Below are 20,613 nucleotides of genomic sequence, written 5' to 3' on the forward strand. Positions count from 1 at the left end.
CAGTCATCCTACCCCATGTCTCAGCCCGGTGGAGGTACATGTCCAGTTTCTCCTGGATATGGACACCCCAGTCATGGCCATCCACCGGGCTTCAACATGGGCTATAAAAAACAGCCTACGGTCATGTACCAGCCAGTACCCATAGGACCAGCTCCAGGCCCTGAATACGGTGGCCCATCAGGGGGGATTTCACCAGCTCCTGGAGGTCCAGCAGTCCCCGTTGGTGTCCCACCTGGACTTGAGTACCTCACACAGGTAGGGCAGAGAAAGGTTAAACCAGTGCAGTTTTTTGTTGTTTTGTTTTATATGCTGTCCTGTTCAGCAGCTTTTGGAGTCACAATTATGATCTGAATGCACTCTTGTGCCAAACATATTTTGCTTTTCCAAGATGAGCTCTGAAAATTCACTGTAGGCTCCACTTGTTCACGTCTTTCTTTCATCTACCTAGTTATTTCTTTCTATTAGTGTTATATCAGTCATTGGATAGTAGAGACCTTCCCAAACTGTGGGGCCCATCCCCGGGGGGGGGGGCGCAGAGCCATGGCAGGGGGGGCACGGGATGAAAAGGGGGGGGGGGGGTAAAAAACAAAACGCTTGGACACTGCTAGCACGGGCGCCTACAGAAACGCAAAGCAGGAGATGAAGCATAGCTGAATATGTTTCCAAACCAACTTCATTCTAAGCCTAGGACTAGAAAATATGGTGAAGCATATCTGCCCTTTGGTTTCACCTGCACAAGTGCCGAGGTAGGTCTCCCCTGCAGAATTGGTCTTCCCTTTGTTGGGAGCAGCGCTGGGCTGTTTAAATCACGGACAAACAGTATCCCACATTTGTGATTTTTAGTTCACAAACACTTGCTGTAATAACTAACTACTCCTGACATTTTGGAGATGTTAGCTCTGTATACAGTAAAGTTACAGCGGGATACAAATAATATCAGGCTGATCCTGCCACGATTTGTTCCACCTGTTCAAATCACGGACAAACAGTATCCCACAGCTGTTTATGTTTTTGAACCCATTTTGCACAGAGAGGCATTTTTTGAAAAATGTATTGATAGCAATGTTGAATATTATTACACAGGGAAAAAAAACAACTACACGTAAAATAATCACATCTGCCTTTGTAAATGGAGGGACTGTAACTGCGTGCGTGTATGTAAGCGTGTAAAACCTGCAGATAGTCAGATTAACAGTATTTTGTCTCTATCTGCCATTCTGCAATTCTCATGTAAACAATAACGTGGCGCACAGCGTGACGTGAAAAAAGGCACATACCTTTGACATTGCGTGACGAACTCTGTATTCCTCGTCCACACATAAACACAAAAAAGGAGTTTTGAAAAATCTCAGTTTTCGGTGATTCGAAACGCTGTTTACGTGTGGACGAAACAGCTGCGTTTTCAAAAATACCCGTGTAGGTGTGGACGTAGCGTAAAAGAGTTAGTAGTTTATTTTCTTACTACCTGTAATTTATTGCAGATTACTTGTATTTGCTTAATTGTTTACTAAATGTTTGAGGTGTGAAATAAACCGCAATGGAGCAAAATATGGGTGTGTGTGGTTGGAGGATGTGTGGGTGCGTGTGCGTGTTCGCGGGGGCGTGAACAACACGAAAAATGTTCGGGGAGGCGCGAAAATCTTTCTTGTAAAACAAAGGGGGGCCCGGCAAAAAAAGTTTGGGAACCACTGGCAGAATAAAAAATCATTGCAATCAGGTGATTGTGAGTGCTGTGGCATTGGTTCAGTGTCTTGTTAAATGTCATGAATTTTGATCAGAATCGCGTATATATATATATATATATATATATATATATATATATATATATATATATATATATATTTATTTATATATATATATATATATATATATATATGTATATATATATATATATGTGTATATAAACGCGATTCTGATCAAAATTCATGACATTTAACAAGACACTGAACCAATGCCACAGCACTCACAATCACCTGATTGCATATACACATATACATACACATATACACATATACATATACATACATATACATACATACACACATACATATACATATATATATATATACATACACATATACATACACATATACACATATACATACACATATACATACATATACATATACATACATATACACACACATATACACACATACATATACATATATATATATATATATATATACACATACATATATATATATACACACACATATATATATACACATATATATATATATATATATATATATATATATATATATATATATATATTAGGGGTGCAACGATATTCGTATCGATATTGAACCGTTCGATACAGTGCTTTCGGTTCGGTACGCATATGTATCGAACAATACAACATTTGTAATTTATTTTATCAATTTTCCTTCTGACGATGCTGTCTGTGTTGAGCGCTCAGTGAATCTGCATTCGACTACTCCGCCTAGGCTCGACAGTGCAGCCTAGGCGGAGTAGTCGAATGCAGATTCACTGAGCGCTCAACACAGACAGCATAGTCAGAAGGAAGAGCGCAGGGCAAGCTAGCGAGACAGAAGTTAAGCTCTCCTTGTAACAGGCAAATTGAACCTCATTCAGATCTGGCGTTTGGAATTATTTTGGTTTTCATGTGACGTATGACCCTGAAGGTAAGCGAGTCATGGACTAAAGTAAAACAGTATGTTGGATGTGCCATGCAATGCTCAATTACATTGGTGTGAACTAGTGTGTTAGCGCAGTTAGCTCGTTAACGTGGTGGCCTCTAGCCCCATGCACGGAGCGATCGGCGGTAGCTCGTTAACGGAGATTTGCCTGTTGTGGCGTTAAGGTCATTTCAACGAGATTAACCTGAAAGTACTAGTGGGAACACAACGAATATGACTGCACATTTACGCCGACATCATCCTAGTGCAAAGACAAATACAACAAGCATGCTACTAACTTTAGCCGAGTCATTTAGACAGCTGTTAGCACATGATTCTCCTTATGCTGCTGAGAATATAGCCCAGAAGAAGCGGATAGTATAGCTTTTATTTTGGAAAGAGCCATTTCTCTGTAATAAACTCTTTTCCAAAGATGAGTGATTGCTCAATCAGATACAGGGCTTGCAAAATCGCTAGCCCGACGTCCCGGAGCTAGCGATTTTTTCAGTCGGGCTACCAAAATCTATCTCTTCCCTGCCCGTCGGGCTATTGTAGGAAAAATATATGTCAATGCTTTTGCATTCTTTCAGAAATGTAGCTGGGTAATTATGTCATTGGCATCGGTGAGCCACTGTCAATATGTGACATATTGAAGTCGCGTTTGAATTTGCGCTTGTTTTTTTGCTTTCACTTTGCAATCGTGCGAACTGTGTATAGAGAGCGACAGCACTGATCTGTGAGTGATGATAATTTGTGCACCAATTCCTCTGACATCGTCTTATTAATCGTTAGCTTACTATGCAAACATGACAAGTGAAATCTCCCGCAGCAAGCTTAAACATGTGAGAGGTTGATCGCGCAGAGAATCGCTGAGCTTATGTGAGTGCGTGTGTAAAAGCATTTCAGTTCTGCTGAGCCAAATAAGACAGGTCAGGGTGAAGAAGTGACAGCCAAAGAAAAGCTTACCACAAAACGGAGAAGTTATGACAAATCAGACTATAAGGCAAAAAGAAAGTGCAGCTTTATGGTTTCATGGACAAAAGAATTTCTGTGGCTGCAATATGATGAGCTAAATAACCAGGGCTGCACATAAGTGGTCCGCAGGTGCGCATTCGCTGTCAAAATAAAAAACACGCACAAGGGTTAGGGTTAAATTCAAAAACTGTACTTTTGAGTTAAAATATATATTTATAATTTTAATAAATGACAAATAAAAAATGCATGAACATTTTTTTTGTATCGAAAAAATATCGAACCGTGACACCAAAGTATCGAACCGAACCGAACCGTGAATTTTGTGTATCGTTGCACCCCTAATACATATATATACATACATATATATACATACATATATATATATATATATCCGCTAAGACTGGTGGACCTAAATCTTCACCACCACCACGTCTGGTATACATACAAGCGAAAAAGGGGAGTGGGTGGGTCAGCGCTCAGGGCACAGAAACTAAGCTGGCTTCAAACACCATTTATTTCCATAATAAAAAAACACAGCCAGAGTCACAAATACAAGATAAAATTCCCCGTATACAATAAAAGTAGTGTTGCAACCCGCTAAAAACCCTGCCGGCAGAAATAACTATACAATATTAAAACAAGGCTAAAACATGTGTTCTATATACTAAAATTACTCTCCCATAGTCCCATAATCCCACAGTCCAGCCACACCACACATGGGCGAATGGTCCTTATATGAAAGAGACAGGAGAGGAACTTCTCTTCCAGTATGGTAAAACTCGTCAGCAACAGACCAGGGAGGGGGCTCCTATCGCAGACCTGTCTCCTCCTGACAGCGCGTCGCCGCACAGTCCCGCCCCACTCCACACCTGAACACGGCCTCCCTCGTCTCACCGTCAGATGCAGGCAGAAGGACATCCCTGCCCTGTTGTGCATTGCAGCCATCGCCACCGACTGTTGCCGTTCCTGCGTTGGGAGTGGATCGCCGAACGACTCGCGGCACCCCACAGTCAGGCAGCAGTTCCTTCCACACACGTGCGGGCTTGCACGCGCTCCTTTTTCTCCTGCCCACCTTTCGTGCGTCACTCTCTTTGTCTCTGCGCTCGCTATCCCCTTTAACAGGTCAACCTGGCGGCTGATAGGCCACCTTGGGGAACGCCCCCACCTCACAGGTGCCTACAATTGACTGTTTAGTCCACAGTGGGTTAAAGGAACATGGTACAACATTAACACAAATATAAATATGAGGATAAAACCATGCAGTATAAATATCAATAAACAAACATGCAATATAAATATCACTATAAAATCATGCAAATAAAATCAACACTATGTACCAATACACAGATTGATAAAACATAAAAACACAAATTTCCGCTGTGTGATGTTAAGGTTCAAAATTGAGGAAGGAGAATACAAACCACCCATGGTCCAGGAGCTCTTGGTCAAACAATGATTTTAATGAATACACACGTGTGGGAAGACAACTCTGTATGCAGACAGCAAGTAGTCTTCAACTTAATCAAAGCATGAACAGATATTTTATACCGTCAGGGCTTGATTTAATGACGCCCCTTCAACGTCACAGATACATTTTATACATAGATCAAATCAAAACCACAATGACTTTTGACACCGTTTAAAAGAACAATTGTCTTCTATCTTCATAACAGGTGCTTCCTGTCACTGCCGGATGCTCGCTTGTCATCCTGACACCTCAGCAGCAGTTCTGCGACAAACTGCTCTTTTTGCAACCCCAAGCAAAACATGATTAAACTTTCACCTATAAATGATTCTCTAACTGAGTGTGTGTGTGTGTGTGTCTGTGTGCTAACCACAATTGCACCCTGTTTCACCTCGCGACTAGCTCCTAACCTCTAACCAGACAGAGAGACAGAAGCCACTCTGATATGTAACAACTGAAACTATGTATGTGTCCTCTACTAAATAAATGTTTTAATCAAGAACCCCTACTAAAAGCTTAATACAAGAATATGAACATATAAAAGATATTAAAATGAACTGTTGTGTAAGCATGTACTGCAATTCCTTCTATGTTCTAGTTTTCCCTCAGCATGGATCATCTAGACACTCTCACTAGATGAAGCTTAAGACCATTAATGAACCTGAACATCAACTCAAATAAGCACAGATATGCATTGTGTACACAATAGTTATAACTGCATCTGAAATACAAAATTAACATCATCATAAACATCTTAAGGCCATCTTAAAGCTATCTGTTACATTGTCAAAGCAATGATCATACTGCAGATTATATTATTAATGCAATGGTAATAATGATGATTATTTAACAATAGCAGTAAAATAATTTCCCTGCTCCACAGTTACATATATATATATATAAAACAGGGCGTTGTTGGAATGCTACTACGCAAGTAACCCCGGCGGAAGGGGCTACATGAATAGGATGAGGGACCTATGGATTCTTCGATACCCAACATCCACAATGACGGCAAAACAACTAGTAGCTCAGTGTTCCAACATTCGAAAGAAGGGACTGCTCTCACAGCTAGAGATTGACGAGGTACAACATAAATGCTACGGCAAGGGGGAGCCAGGACGCCAGGTCAGGGGAGAGATATCATCACCCCCACCCAAGATTGGGTATAGGGCTGGGTATCGTCACTGATTTCTAGAATCGATTCAATTCCGATTCACAAGGTCCCGAATCGATTCGATCCACGATTCGATTTAATTCGATTCAATTCGATTCGATTTAAATCTGGGAAATTTTGACAGTCAGAAATATAATTCAGATCAGAACATTTACATATTTTTGTATCTATAAAAAGGAAGCTGACACTCGCAAGACTTTATCCAAGGTGTGAGCATCACAGCAGATGCCTTTGTGTCAAAGTAGCTGAAGATAAAACACAGAAAAACATGTAGGTGATTTTCCTGGCCTGGGATTTTATAAAAATATTCTGCAGTACATCAAAAACGAAAGAAAACCATTAATTAATGAACATTACCTCTGACGTTACAGCAGTTTTATTAGAGACACGGTTAAGCGTTTTGCATTTTGAATAATTTTAAAAAGTTTCAATTTGTTCAGTATTGAACAGCAGAAATGAGGTTTTCTTTTCGGAAGAATGTAAAAGGGAAAAAAACAGCGGCCGACAGCGCTGTAAGCAACAGTAGACTTGTGCATAACAAGCAAGCGAATAATGAAGAAAGCGAAACTGTTCGAGAGAGAGAGAGAGGGGGAGGGAGAGAGGGAGAGAGCTGCGCATCGCAATGGAAGCAAAACAGTAAAAGAATTCATGACGATGTTTATGTGAAGCGTTTGGATCTTCTTTTGCTGCTGGTTCGGTCAATATTGTTTGGAGAGAGATCAAACTAACAGCTTTAGAATCAGCGCATAAAGGGCGTGAACACAAAGCGCGGACCCGGATCAGCGAGCTGTCGGCTTTCAGCCCCGACTGTGAGAAAGGCTACATCTAACTGATTCTGATCCGCTGTGTGTTTAAGTCTATGTGCAGAATCCCTGTACCTGCTCTCATTTACTGTTTGGTGGTTCTTGAAATTTTGTGAGATGTCACTAGAGATTCTGGCATTTCGGACAAAATAAATTTATATTAAAAAATCGATTTAGGATTTTAATGAATCGATTTTACGTTATCCAAGCCAGAATCGATTTTAATCGATGAATCGATTATAAAAACCCACCCCTAATTGGGTACCAAGCCCCAAGTGCGATAGGAGAAGGATTGTTGAGTGCGAGAGGAACTGACCTGAAAGAAAGGATTATGGCCAAGCTTGAAACCTGGACCCCCGTAGCCGGTTACCAATATTACCTGAAGTACCCTCAGAAGGTCTGCTAGATGATGTTAATGCAGCACTACGGGCAATACCTACAACCACGATTACCGACACTAACAAGCTGATCTACAATTCGGCAGCAGTGATCAGTGAGATGCTTGGCTACAAGTTGAACAGCCACAAGGGGCAGTACCCTCCATGGAGAAGGAGGCTAGAGGCTAAGATCAAGGTAGCACGGAGGGAGGTTAGCCAACTATCGGAGTTGCAGAAAGCCGCGATGAGGAAAGTGCCTAAGAAGTACAGGAAGCTGTCCATACCTGAGGTCTTGGAAACTGCCAAGCAAAGACTCACAGCCTTGGCCAGCCGCTTGAGGAGGTACACCAGAGAGATAGAAGGCAGGAGAATAAACCAGCTGTTCTCCACGGAACCAGCAAAGGTGTACTCTCAGTGGCAGGGGAACAATATGAGAACAGCACCACCAAGGCTGGAGGCAGAACAATACTGGAAGAGCATATGGGAGAAGGACGCAACCCATAACGGCAATGCTCAGTGGCCAGAAGGGACCGGTCCCCTCCAACTACCGACCAATAACCTGCCTCAGCACCACGTGGAAGCTCCTGTCAGGCATCATAGCGGCTAAGATGAACAGGCACATGGGTCAATACATGAGCGGGGCACAGAAAGGGATGGGCAAGAATACCAGAGGGACAAAACACCAGCTACTGGCAGACCAAGCAGTCAGCCGAGACTGCAAGACCAGACTGACCAACCTGTGCAGTGGATTGATTACAAGAAGGCCTATGACTCAATGCCCCACACCTGGATCCTGGAATGCCTAGAATTGTACAAGATCAACAGGACCCTGAGAGCCTTCATCGGGAACTCAATGGGGATGTAGCCGACAACACTGGAGGCCAACTTCAAGCCCATAGCACAAGTCACCATCAAGTGCGGGATCTACCAAGGAGGTGCTCTGTCCCCACTGCTGTTCTGCATAGGCCTGAACCCCCTCAGTGAGATCATTAACAAGACTGGCTACGGATACCGACTACGGAACGGAGCAGTTGTCAGCCACCTCCTGTACATGGATGACATCAAGCTGTATGCCAAGAGTGAACGAGACATCGATTCACTGATCCACACCAACAGGATATGCAGCAATGACATCGGAATGTTGTTCGGGCTGGAGAAGTGTAGTCGGATGGTAACAAAGAGAGGGAAGCCACTGACATCAAGACAAGAAAGCTCCTTACCATGCATGGAGGGTTTCACCCCACGTCCAGCACCCTGAGGCTATACGCTAACCGGAAGGAAGGGGGCCGGATGACTCATTTAATCCTCCCATTTTATTTGGATTTGGTATGAACCTGAAAAGCTGCTGGCCATGGGGGTGAACAGATACAGTTCCTGGATCTCTCATAGACCTCTTAGTAAGAGAAAAGGTCACATGTTTAAGACTGTTGTGGGTAAAAGTAGCATTTTGTAGTTCTGTTATTGGCTCACCATTGAAATACTTGTACAGTAGTTTGCTGCACTATTTGGTGATCATTAATCTCATCTCGGATTTGGAAATGTGTGACACCAAAGTCAGTTTCCTTTTTAAAATAATACGCGAGGTCAGTCCCGTTGGCCATTTGAACCCAGTTAAAGATCACATTCAAAAAATTTTCTTTTAAAAATCCCTCTATAGGATTTATTTGTGCAAATATTAAAGGAAACACCTCCCAAGCTTGCATTATATACACATTAGTGCTTGATTAGCTTTGCAGACAAAGAGAAAGAAGGTATGTTTGTTTAACCAGCAGAGTCTGATGGAGCTGAAATACTCTATGGCTTAAAGAATGAATTTTTATATGGGAAGGTCATTTGCATTGAAAATGCCTGATATGTGCTTTTAATTGTTTTTAGAAGGAAGAGACTTTCAGATTGCAGGATGTGCCACAGAGTTGCTTTATTTTCAGTTTGCTTTCTCTCCTTCGGTTTTAGATTGACCAGATCCTGATCCATCAGAAAGTCGAAGGTGAGGCGTGCATCTTGTACAACACAGAATATTTAATCCTTCAGCAGCTCATAAGCAGCAGTGTGTGAGGCTTAAAGCCTTTCAAGATGAAAACGAATGGAAGAAAAATTATATCTGCCCTTGAAATTCCTTACTTATTGTTACTTCATTGCTCACCGTTTTCCCTTCTCTTTTCCCAACCACGCCCAGCATTCATCGGTTTTGAGAAAAACAGACAGTATGAAATCAAAAACAGTCTGGGTCAAAAGATCTACGAGGCCAAAGAGAAGAGTGACTGCTGCGAAAGGAACTGTTACGGCTCTCTGCGCAGCTTCGACATGAAAATAAAGGACAACATGGACAGGGAGGTTATCCGTCTCATCAGGCCTTTCCGCTGCTCCTCCTGCTGTTGCCCCTGCTACCTGCAAGAGGTCAGTCCACTCTAATGTTTCTGTGTTTGAGTAGAAGTGACTTGGCTAGTGTTGAAAGAGGTTAATGGAGTCATATTGCATTCATTTACCACACCTAGACCAATATTGTTCCCGGTCAAAAGCATTTTTGGTGTGAAATCTGAGTACTCATCCATCATATCTGGATTATTGTATTTGATCTAGATGTGCTGGTTAATCTTTAGCTATATTAAATATCTGAAGAGACTCAAATAGGGAAGAATAAACTCTTTACTTTCTGTAGCACTCTGTTCACTTTCTGTAGCACTCTGTTCGTAGTTTATGTTAAGACATACCTAATCACTTTTTTTGATTAAATAAAGATAGATACAAAAGTTAGATCAGATAAAGGCAAATAAATCAAGACATTACAGTTTTATAAGGGGCAATGAATTGTTTTTAATGTAATGTAGAAATTAAAGGAAAAATCTGAAGATTTTAAGAGAAACGCGAGCTCTGTAGTTTATTTTGTGACACTTACACTTACAACAGCTCATCTCCTGTTCAGGATTTACTTCTATTCTTCAGGAATGTTTTTAGTGGAGCTGCTATACAAGTCTGATTTATTCGCCTGCCTCTGTTAACCCTGCTGGATTTAAAGTAGTTTTTAGGGTGGGAAGTGGGCTAATTTACTGCTGATTGGTCCAGGTGACCAAAGAAACTGCTCTGAGTTATCAGTGTGCTCTGTCCTGGAACCAACTGCATGCAGATTAATGTTCTCTGCATTGACAGTCGATTGGAGCTGCAGACCCTGCCTGTATCATTAGTGATCATTGATGTGAAATTGGAGTCAGTTTGACAAGGACACTGGTATTTGCTTTTTATGCACGTTTGAGTTTTATGGTGAAATGTACAGAGTGCACAGTGTAAGCAGTTAAAAGGAGGCTTCCAGTGAGCAGTCAAAAAATTAACAGCTACTAACCGTAGTCCATCCACGCATGCTCAAGAAGATGGTCTTGAGGCCAAATTTAGGGAAAGCATTTGATTCAAGATCTTTGTGATCACCCATTAAACACTGTTCTACAGCCTGTTTAGAACATCAAATTCAAATGTTATTATCAGCAGACTTTGATTATTAAATTGTCAGTGTGTTTACCACTTTGATCTGCTTTTCCCCCTCAACAGTAAATGCACTGTGGAACAGATGCAGACAGCGTGACATTTTATTTATAGCTGTCAGTGTCCAGGAAAGAGAGCAAACGAAGCTCTGTGAAATAGCTTTCTAATTTTGTGCAGAGCTACTATGTGTCTAACTAACTATGTGACCAACAGATGGAGGTCCAGGCTCCACCTGGGACCACCATAGGGTACGTCAAACAGGACTGGCACCCTTTCCTGCCAAAGTTTTCCATCCAGGGAGCAAACAAGGAGACACTCATGAGACTGGAGGGGCCCTGCTTTGCCTGCAACTGCTGTGGAGATGTCAACTTTGAGGTGAGCTCAGAGGGTCGTTGTTTGTGGGGGGAAACCGAACTCTGAGTAAATTTCATCCATCAGCCAACAGTGATTTGTTACAGATCCACTCAGATAATCTAAACAGGACTGGTAACAGTCACAGAAATGTTGATGATGATTTTAATTAAGTCAACTAATAATTGGGCAGTTAATAATTATAAAAAGAGGAGCTTTGGTGGAGGTTTGTTGCAAAGCAGCTTGCAGGTGAATTGCAATTGTAGGCAGGCTAAAGCAGCTTAAACAGCAGATCAGGTCAGCTAATCTCCCAGGATTGCAGCAGAGCCTGATTTTTGTTTATTACGTAATCTTCTTGTGTCTTGGTGAGCTTGCTTGTCAGTATTTTCTCCCACTCGTCCAGTTACTTTTCCAACACTAAAGAGCATTCATGGAAACACATTTTTCCCATTAGTTTGACACCAAGTGAATGATCCTTAGTGCTGCTGGTGGTCAGATTGTGTTACCTTTCATACAGAACCAAAAAAGCTGTTTTATCTCCTGGTAAGCTAACTGCACATTAAGCTCATATTTCTCAGTAAGAAGGCAAAACAAATTTAAACAAATCAGCAACAATGTGAACAGTTTTGAGTGTTTAAGAAAGCAATTGTGGCTGACGAACGCTGGTATTCTTATTGTTGTTCAGCTCAAGGGGAAAGATGGCGACACCCCCATTGGTCGCATCAGCAGGCAGTGGGGCGGCCTTCTGAAGGAAACCTTCACTGACACCAGTAACTTTGGCATCCAGTTCCCGCTGGACTTGGACGTGAAGATGAAAGCTGTGCTGATGGGCGCCTGCTTCCTCGTTCCTCACGATGTAGATGGACATTGTTGATTTTGAAATATGTGGTGTGTTGCTGAATAAAACAATCGAATACTTTTGGCGTTGCTCTGCAGGATTTCATGTTCTTTGAGAAAATCGGAGAGGCCAACTGTTACAGGAAAAATGATTCTATGTTTCTTTACCTTCTTTTAAATGTGCAAGCATGCCCTTTTGTCTATGGTTAGATTAGTTTAGAATTATCTTTTTAGACTTTCTCAGCAAAGACATACTGTTTTGGGACATATTGTTTTAGATTGTTTTATCTCTCACAGCTTTCTCCCAGCTCTCTGCTGACGAGACTAGCGCCACATATGGAGTTGTTTATTTTATTTGTTTTGTATTTTCTTATCCTGTTCTCACTGTCTTTCCTATAAAAAGTGCCCAGCCTCTGTACACGTTGTGAGTTGTTCTGAACAGCTTACCCGTGTGCACGTTAAAGCATAAAAAGTGATCTTGTCTCATTGTGTCTTTATTTCTCCTGGGTCTTTTACAGAGTTTTCCCCCAACACCAACAATTGCAGCAGTGTGTTTTCATAACAGAAGAAAACGAAAACATGGGGGGATGCCCTGCGATGAAGGTGTTTTCCTGTTATGTACTGGGCTCCAGACTAACTTTTGCCATGATTGCACTGGTGCGCCTAACTTTTTTTCTTAGGTGCACCCAAATTTTTCACCCGAATCGCTGAACCCCACTGTTTTACATATTCACTTTTTTTTAAATTGCTGTGCATACAAACAATATTGATTTGTAAATGATTAACTAACAATCTTGTGAACACAAAGTTCTTTATTTGGAGCACCATTCTGCAAAAAAGATAAGTTACTGAAAAAGTGCTTGTGCTTAAAGTTTTTTGGCACCCCTTGGCAATATTGTAGGCAATGTTAAACTTAATCATCAGCCTGGCCTGGCTTTTAATAGCAGATAGCCTTAAAAATATTCTGCAGTAGAACAAAAACTGAAGAAAACGTGAATGGACATAATGAACATAATGAACATGAATCAACATATTCAGCAAAAGGACTAGATGTTACAATCCCTGATAATGCATTGCTATAAATGGAGAAAATCTTGAGGGATGGCTCTTATGAGGAAAGGCAACCAGTGGCACTTCCATTCCCATGTTATTACGGCCGATAGGGCATGAACAGGGAAAAGGGGGCAAAAAGACATACTTTTGAAATGTAACCCTTTCAGTACCAGTTAGATCACATAATTGTAATGATTTAGAAAGAGATAATTATTTTTTTAAAATTAAAACTAGAGATGGCACGATACCACTTTTTTATGTCCGATACTGATATCATAAATTTGGATATCTGCCGATACCGATATGAATCAGATATAGTGTGTTTTTTAATCAATAAAACTGTTTTTTTTAAATATATTGCTGCATTTTGTATAAGTTAATACTCAAGTTTAAATAAACAACAACACTAAAGCTATTCTGTTATACCTGTATGTAAAAAATACACTGCACCCAAAATATTTCATAGTTCAGCAAAACTGATCAACTAATAAACTTAAACCTACTCCATCCTCCCTATTCTGGTAATTTAAAGAGTACTTAGCAGAAATATTAAGCAACCTAACTAATAGGGTTGCAAACTCCCAGCAAAGAAAATGGGGAACCACCCCCCACCCTCCACCTCATGATGCTTAATTGATGTAATCAACTTTAATTTGATGCAGTGTGAAAAAAATGCACAGAAATAAATTATTTTTCAAGAATAATTAAATAGATTCAACATCTTTCTTTTACAGAACTGCAGACTGCACAGATGGTATCTTCCCAAAGGAAAAAGTACTACAGCTTACTAGGGTATATATATTAGACTTAACAGTTACTATATACAGTAAAGGACTTCTATACATTTTACATCAGATTAAAACTTTGGGTGTAAGATTCAGATAATTATTTATTAAAAGCTAGACATTTTAAATGAGAATAAAGAAAAGTATGTCTTTGTGCCCCCTTTTCCCTGTTCATGCCCTATCGGCCCCCCTGGCTAAACTTTGCTAGATCCGCCCCTGCACAGTTACCAGCTGTCAGCTGCGTAGAAAAAGATCCTGGTGTAGAAAGTAATATTAAATAAATTCTAACAACAGCTTATCAAGCTTAAACGTGCTGCTGTTGTTCAGCCGCTGGTTTCCTCTTTCTTGCGCAAAGTGGGCCAAAAACAAAGAAGAGAGACAGACAGAAATGAAACTGATCATTAATCAGTTTCATGACTGAAGTAGCAGCAGGAGAGGGAGGGAGAGAGAAGAGGCAGTCGCTCCATATATCGGTTGTTAAGCTTAACATGGGAATGCTTTACAAACATTCAGAGATGAACTTACACACTTGCTTTACTTCTCTCTGGGATAACTTTCACAGAGATGAAATGCAGGTTTGGTAGCGAGGCTACAAATACACACAGCCGCTCTATCACGTGAGCACACTGCTCCAAAGTGCTACGGTTATGAGCAGAGTTACGCCGTGTCGCAAGTTTTGTGAGGTGCTTTTTTGATATTTAATGGATCGGATTACATTTTTATATTTCTCTCCGATATCCGATCCAATAATTTAGGTCAGTATCGGACCGATACAGATACGCAATATCGAATCGGTCCATCTCTAGTTTGAACATGTGCCTGCGTAATGACAGAGAGAAAATGCAGGTTGAGGGAAAAATTTAAAAGCAGATGTTGAGGTTAGTGAGCATTGATCTGGCCTCAGAATGGTTGGAAAACCCCACAGGCAAAGCTTGCACGAAACACTGTAGTTCCTAAGTCCCTGGAAAGAGTTGGTGCAGTTATGACTGCTGGTACAGAGAACTAGAGAGGAGACCAGAATCTTAACTGAATCAATTGACTTGTTTTTTTGTTCTTTTTAAATTTGGTTGCTAGCTGTTTGCCATCACCAACCAAATGTGTTATATGTGCATGCATAATTATATATGTACATATTCATCCACACTTTGATGGCATCCACACTTCAGTCTGAAGTTCTATACTATATACCTATTAACAGGAAGTTATCTTTTTAGATCCATTCCCTGGTTCAGAAGCATGAGTGGAAGACGACCAAAGTGCCCCCAGATTAGATATCAAATCTTAGTGCTCCATCTCCTGGGATCATGTGAGATGTTCATATATATTATTTCAGAAAATGTCTGCACATGTCCATCCATCCCTCAGGAACACTGAGGCATGGCTTTGTAGTTTTTTTTTTTTTGTTTTTTTTTTTAAATGCATGATCACCTAACATTGTTTAAACCAGTTGTAACGTGTCGGTGTACACAGGGTCAATCTTAGCAGGCAGTAGGACAAAGGTAAGAGCCTCTCTTAGAGAACTAAAGAGCCACAGAGCTGAGATCCTGTGTTCAGGCCACCAGAGATCAGTTTCTACTACAATATTTACAAATGTATTAAAACAGAAAACCTATGTGCAAAAGAAGTGCTATATAACACCACATCATGTCATTTTATCACATGTCATGTTTCTTCTAAGCTTCTCAAAAATATTAGTCAGTTTTGTCTTTGTCTGCCTTCATTTTTCTATTTTCATGTGCTCCTGTAGTTGAGGGGCTCCAAGTGTTGGAGTGTGTCACTGTTACACCACGATGGTGTGGAAAAAGTCAGCCACAGTGGCTGCCTCAAATCTCTTCAGACTCTTCTGTCTGGGCTGGTAAGAGGCCAACCCCTCTAGGGCGGGCCGGGCCTGTCGCTGGTCGTCACTCGGATTAGATAGCGGCTGGCAAACTGCAGGTTCCACTGGTGTTTGGCGAGGATCTTGACGCAGTCCTCTCTGGAGCAGAGGCTCAGCGAGTACAGCTGCTCCATCTGCAGAGAGAAACAAGAGGAGCAAGTTCAGAAGGACAAAAAACCCACTGTGGGTATGGAAGCAGCACAAACACAAGCAGCAGTTTATCGTAAGCTGCATATAACATGTACACAGACTGCAGATTTCCTCTCTTTAAATACTTGATGGTAAGTTTATAGTTAATAAGTATTTCTTTAACATGCATGAACAAGCCTGTAAAGCACAGCTGGATTTCCTGGTAGGGCTACTCTGGACACAGATTTACTGTTGGTTACATATTAAACTCACCACTGTGCTGCCCTGTGATGTCCTAGCATTAAGTGCACAAACCGGACGATAAATAGCTGCCATAATACAAAATCTATGGGACGAGTGACCTACTTCTGTGACCCGCGTATTGTACCAATCTGTTTCTGAATTCCTCTTTTGTAGTCTTGAGATAAGCATTTACGCTGTCACCATGTTGGTTCCAAAAAAAGCTGATGTGATGAGGAAGGGTGGTTGCAAAACCTTTTTTTTTTTTTTTTTTATTGCCATAACTAAAACAATAATGGTCCCGAGCTTTCAACTCGAGGACCTTCTGCAAAATTCATATCATGAGTTAGAAATATACCACCTGCCTTTATCTCCAACTAACAAAGTGCACAAAACAAGACTTGTGCTGTATTAATGTGCATATTTTGACTATTGTTACTGTTTATGTGTATGCTGGATAAGCAGTATATGTTAACATTATTACTTTGTCTCTTATATCGTACATATACTGTTTTGACTTCCCTTGATGGCCATTTATATTTTACATGTATAAACTGGATTCCTTTGGCTCATATTTTATCATTAGCGTCACAGAACAGGTACAGGCAAGTGCGATTAAAAATTTTTTATTTTAATTTGATGGTCTGACCTTTAGTTGCTGTTCAGCTCGTACTGGGTTCCAGTCATTTCGTTGAAGTGCGTTATGAACCTCGTCCGTGGTCACGCCATGTACCGCCTCCATAATCTGAACAGAGCAATGAAAACAGCAGACAGTGAGCAGGAAAACTGGAATTACTACCAACCAGACAAGCTGTAGTTTACATCAGTGTAAACTCTGAAGGAATTTAATTGGTGAAATATGGCCGCAATTTGTCCTTCTGTCCTTTTATGTGGCATGCGGGCCGCTTTGAGGGTTCACACAGGAGCGCGTTTGCTGTCACATTTTATTTGTAGTGTGAACGAGCAGACAAAAAATAAAAAATAATAAAAAAAATCATATTTGATCAAAAAAATGGGAATTGAGCATTAAGACCTGCAGTGTGAACGTAGCCTTGGTTGCTAAAAAGCTGATGTGGACTTGAACTCGTTTTGCAACCACAGCTACCGCCATCTGTTGGCCTTCAGATATAATGCAGGTTTGAGACACTTGCACATTTTTTTAAAAGCAGAAGCTATGCCCATGTTTTATACTGTCTGTGATTCAACAATAGCCAGAAAATGAGTTTTGCACAATATATGATGTCACAGTGAAGTTGACCTTTGCTTTGTTTGAATATAAAATGTTTTCTTTTTTATACCATGCGACATTTTTCAGGTAAGCATTTGTTTCCACGAACAGGTTTTACTGACCTTCACTTTTTATCTAAATTCAGTTTTATCACTATAAAAGGCATAAAAATCATGTTGATCTGTAGGAATTGCATCACTTGCCTGTGCAATGAGACCCTCTTTTGTGTTCTGAGGCCCTTTCTCCCGTTCTCTTATTCGCTCCCGATCTCTCTCCCTGCTGTCTGAGTACTCATCCAGCTGTGGGGTAGAGCGTGCCAGCTGGGCCATTTTGGCGAGGTTGGAACCCCCAACAACCTGCTGAGGCTGGGGTTGTGTAGGGGGAACCATTTGCTGGGGCAACGCGCTGCCCTGGCCTTGGTTAATCCTTTGGATTTTTCGAAGCGCTTTCAGGTTGGGAGGTGGCGGTCGAGGAGGGGCAGCGATACTAGCCTCGCTCAGCCGACGAGGATCCTGTTGCATCACCGCACTGTGAGTCGGCATCACAGGAGGAAGGAGTCTTCCGTGCTGATCCACTCTGAACACCCCTACTGTATGAGCTCGGGGCCGATGTCCACCCAAGACTGACTCCAGGCTCCTAGTCATAGCTGAAGACAAAGAAAAATATTTTTAATGTGTAAAAACTATCAAGTAGATTAAATTTATACACTAGTCAGACAGTTAAGACAAAAAGCAGAGCAAGTGCTGCTTATTGCTCTTCAGAAAACCAACATATTAGTTCACACATTAATCATTTTCCCTTCATACATGCATTTCCTTTACTGCTAATTGAATTCAGGGTTGTGGTGGTGCTCAATCATCTACCAGCTATCACAGATCACCAGTCTGTAGAATCCCCAGTTAATCTAACATGCATGCATTCAACACAGTCCTCTTTGGACTGTGGGAGAAAGCAGTGGGAGTATCCAGAGTGAGCCCACAGAGGCACAATGGCAGTATCCAAACTCCACACAGCACCGTTATTCCGCATTCCAGCTCCTACCAAGCTTCCTGATTGAGCCACCAGGGGGCAGAGTTGCTAAACAAAAGTGAGCAATTTCTGGCTGACATGAATTTGAAGCTTTATAAAAGTCTAAACTTTTAAGAGTTAAGATTGCATTTGCAAATAAATGAAAGCATAATTGTACAAATATAATAACATATATATGAAATGATCAAGTCTTGCCTTCAGCCTTGGAAAAAAACCCTGCAATATTAATATAATGACAGTCTATTCTATTTTTTTATGCTGACTTTGTATTTCTCAGAGCTGTACCTGGTGGTTTTGATCACTACATTTTAAACCCACATGTATTCTTAGTTCCTACCTGCCATTTTCTGCAGATTGGATCCCTCCTTCTCCCTGCTGGGTCCTGACCTCCAGCCGCCACCAGCTCTGCACAGGTCACCACAGTAAACGCATTAGACTGACATCTTTAGTTTACAAAGTATATTAACTAAAAACAGGAAACAGCTGAGTGCTGTGCTTATCATTGTACAATAAAACTCAGTGACTCAGGGACCTGAGATGAAAATGTACATTTTTTTCTTTCCAGGACACAAAACTTGTCAGTTAGAATAACTCTGAGAGTTATCACTGAAACCTCTTTTTCACCTGATGTGTTGACCTGATTTTGTATCTGGTCAACACATTATGAAGAAGCAACCACCCCAAAATTATTAAAGACTCAAAGATATTTTAAAAAACAACGTTAGGGAGGAGTGAATGAGGGTTATCACTGACTCGTCCGGGTTCTCAGGCGTTCCCCAGGAGCGCTCAGGGTTGACGTCTCCGTGCCCGGTGTGTTGCAAACTGCCCTTTACTGGGGTTGAGATGTAGCCACCAGGGTTAGGCCCGGAGCTGCCGGAGGACACTGCGGCAGCTGCAGCAGCAGCTGAGGGGAGTGATGGGACAGTGAGGCTTGCAGGAAACCAGCCGATGGCCAACGTCCTCTGGTTCTGCCCCCTCCACTCACTCAGCTCCAGACTGCAAGGAGAAAGGGAAAACAACTGGTTAATAAGGAAACGAATTTCCTACATGCCAAACAGAAGTCAGTAAAATAAATGACTTCCACTGAGAGTCATTTATTACCAAAACAAGCCCACGAGGTAATTAACACATAATGCTGGCAAGACCTTGGCCACCTATGTAGGTTACATCGCAGGCTCCCTGCAGAAATCTAAATGAGGCCTTCCACTGACATAAAGCTTCCCTCTAAAGTAGCTGAGAGTTATGTGTAATCAGCTTACTTGGTGGTCATTTACAGTGAAAAAACAGTATAATGATTAGCACAATGATTATGCTTCCATTAAACAAAATATAATAAATTCTGATAATGATGTAATATGAAACGCTCCATGGGATTACATTAACTACTCGCTTTGCTAAACAAAGTGAGGTTAAGTGAAACTGGACCATTACTCATTCTGTTTGCAGACGTCACAATAAACCCGTGGTAAACAAATAAATAAATAAAACTTAACTATACTACAAAAGCACTATTGTTGCCTGGATACCATGTCACGGCAGTCTGTATCACGCTTAACTTCCAGCATTGTCAGTCACTTCTGAAGAGAATACTTGCTGTGTGATAATCTTATTTAACTTTGGCCTTTCCCTGCATGACTACAATACCTTTATTTGTAGATTTTTGTGTCGGAAACAACAAACTTCATGAAGTTTTTCAGATTTATATTCAACCAGATTGGTGGAAGAAAAGACTAATCATGACGCAGGTAATACCAATAGACCCATCAGACGTGTTACGTAAAATAAAAACAACACAGGGAGGCGAGTTTCAAAGCTGCTCGACCTGTTCAGCAAAGTGAAATGCATTCGAGGACTCGCCAAGAGTGGAATGTCTCTTTAAGAGCGGGCTGGTTCAAATCCCCGTCTCATCTCAACAAAGGTCCATTGTGCGAGCTAAAGTTTTTCCTTTACTCCTCTTTCGTCCCACCCACCCACCTTTCGCTCACCCACCTGTGGTCGATGACAGTCACAAGGTCGTTGGGCAAAAGTGTGAGCTTTCTGGGTTCTGCAAATTCTCTTATTGCTTGCACCTCTCTGGGTTTAGCCTGTGGAGGAAGACAGGAAAGAATTGATGTGACGTGCAGAAAAGTGCGCAGACTTTCAGGCATATTCATGAGGCAAGAACAGCAATCTCTT

General features: G+C 41.3%; 2 protein-coding genes across 2 annotated transcripts in view; one reads left to right on the forward strand and one right to left on the reverse strand.

Annotated features, from left to right (window-relative positions):
* LOC146636594 (phospholipid scramblase 2-like) lies at nucleotides 1-15,428 on the forward strand. Its single transcript, XM_085350356.1, has 7 exons — nucleotides 1-255; nucleotides 9,390-9,423; nucleotides 9,613-9,833; nucleotides 11,124-11,285; nucleotides 11,947-12,117; nucleotides 12,198-12,256; nucleotides 15,407-15,428. Exons 1-7 carry the CDS (start codon nucleotides 16-18, stop codon nucleotides 15,426-15,428), a joined length of 909 nt encoding a protein of 302 aa, XP_085206482.1. The 5' UTR covers nucleotides 1-15.
* tnk1 (tyrosine kinase, non-receptor, 1) overlaps nucleotides 14,682-20,613 on the reverse strand; it is a 13,368-nt gene continuing 7,436 nt past the window's right edge. Inside the window, exons 9-14 of the mRNA XM_085350919.1 lie at nucleotides 20,428-20,522; nucleotides 19,192-19,434; nucleotides 18,776-18,843; nucleotides 17,613-18,055; nucleotides 16,831-16,926; nucleotides 14,682-15,946 (exon numbers count right to left, since the gene is read on the reverse strand). Coding sequence (XP_085207045.1) covers nucleotides 15,809-15,946; nucleotides 16,831-16,926; nucleotides 17,613-18,055; nucleotides 18,776-18,843; nucleotides 19,192-19,434; nucleotides 20,428-20,522 — 1,083 coding nt within the window. The 3' untranslated portion in view covers nucleotides 14,682-15,808. The remainder of the gene's footprint in view (nucleotides 15,947-16,830; nucleotides 16,927-17,612; nucleotides 18,056-18,775; nucleotides 18,844-19,191; nucleotides 19,435-20,427; nucleotides 20,523-20,613) is intronic.

Source organism: Diplotaxodon limnothrissa, linkage group LG3 (assembly GCF_057381915.1).
Source record: "Diplotaxodon limnothrissa isolate DT_005_m linkage group LG3, D_limnothrissa_male_GT1.1, whole genome shotgun sequence".
Lineage (NCBI taxonomy): Eukaryota > Metazoa > Chordata > Actinopteri > Cichliformes > Cichlidae > Diplotaxodon > Diplotaxodon limnothrissa.

What these genes read in the sequence shown, in the direction of transcription:
- LOC146636594 (XM_085350356.1), top strand. Translation starts at nt 16, where the DNA reads ATGTCTCAGCCCGGTGGAGGTACATGTCCAGTTTCTCCTGGATATGGA. An exon ending in GACTTGAGTACCTCACACAG is followed by an intron (nt 256 to 9,389) that starts GTAGGGCAGAGA and finishes CTTCGGTTTTAG; the next exon opens with ATTGACCAGATCCTGATCCA. An exon ending in TACAGGAAAAATGATTCTAT is followed by an intron (nt 12,257 to 15,406) that starts GTTTCTTTACCT and finishes CGGTGTACACAG; the next exon opens with GGTCAATCTTAGCAGGCAGT.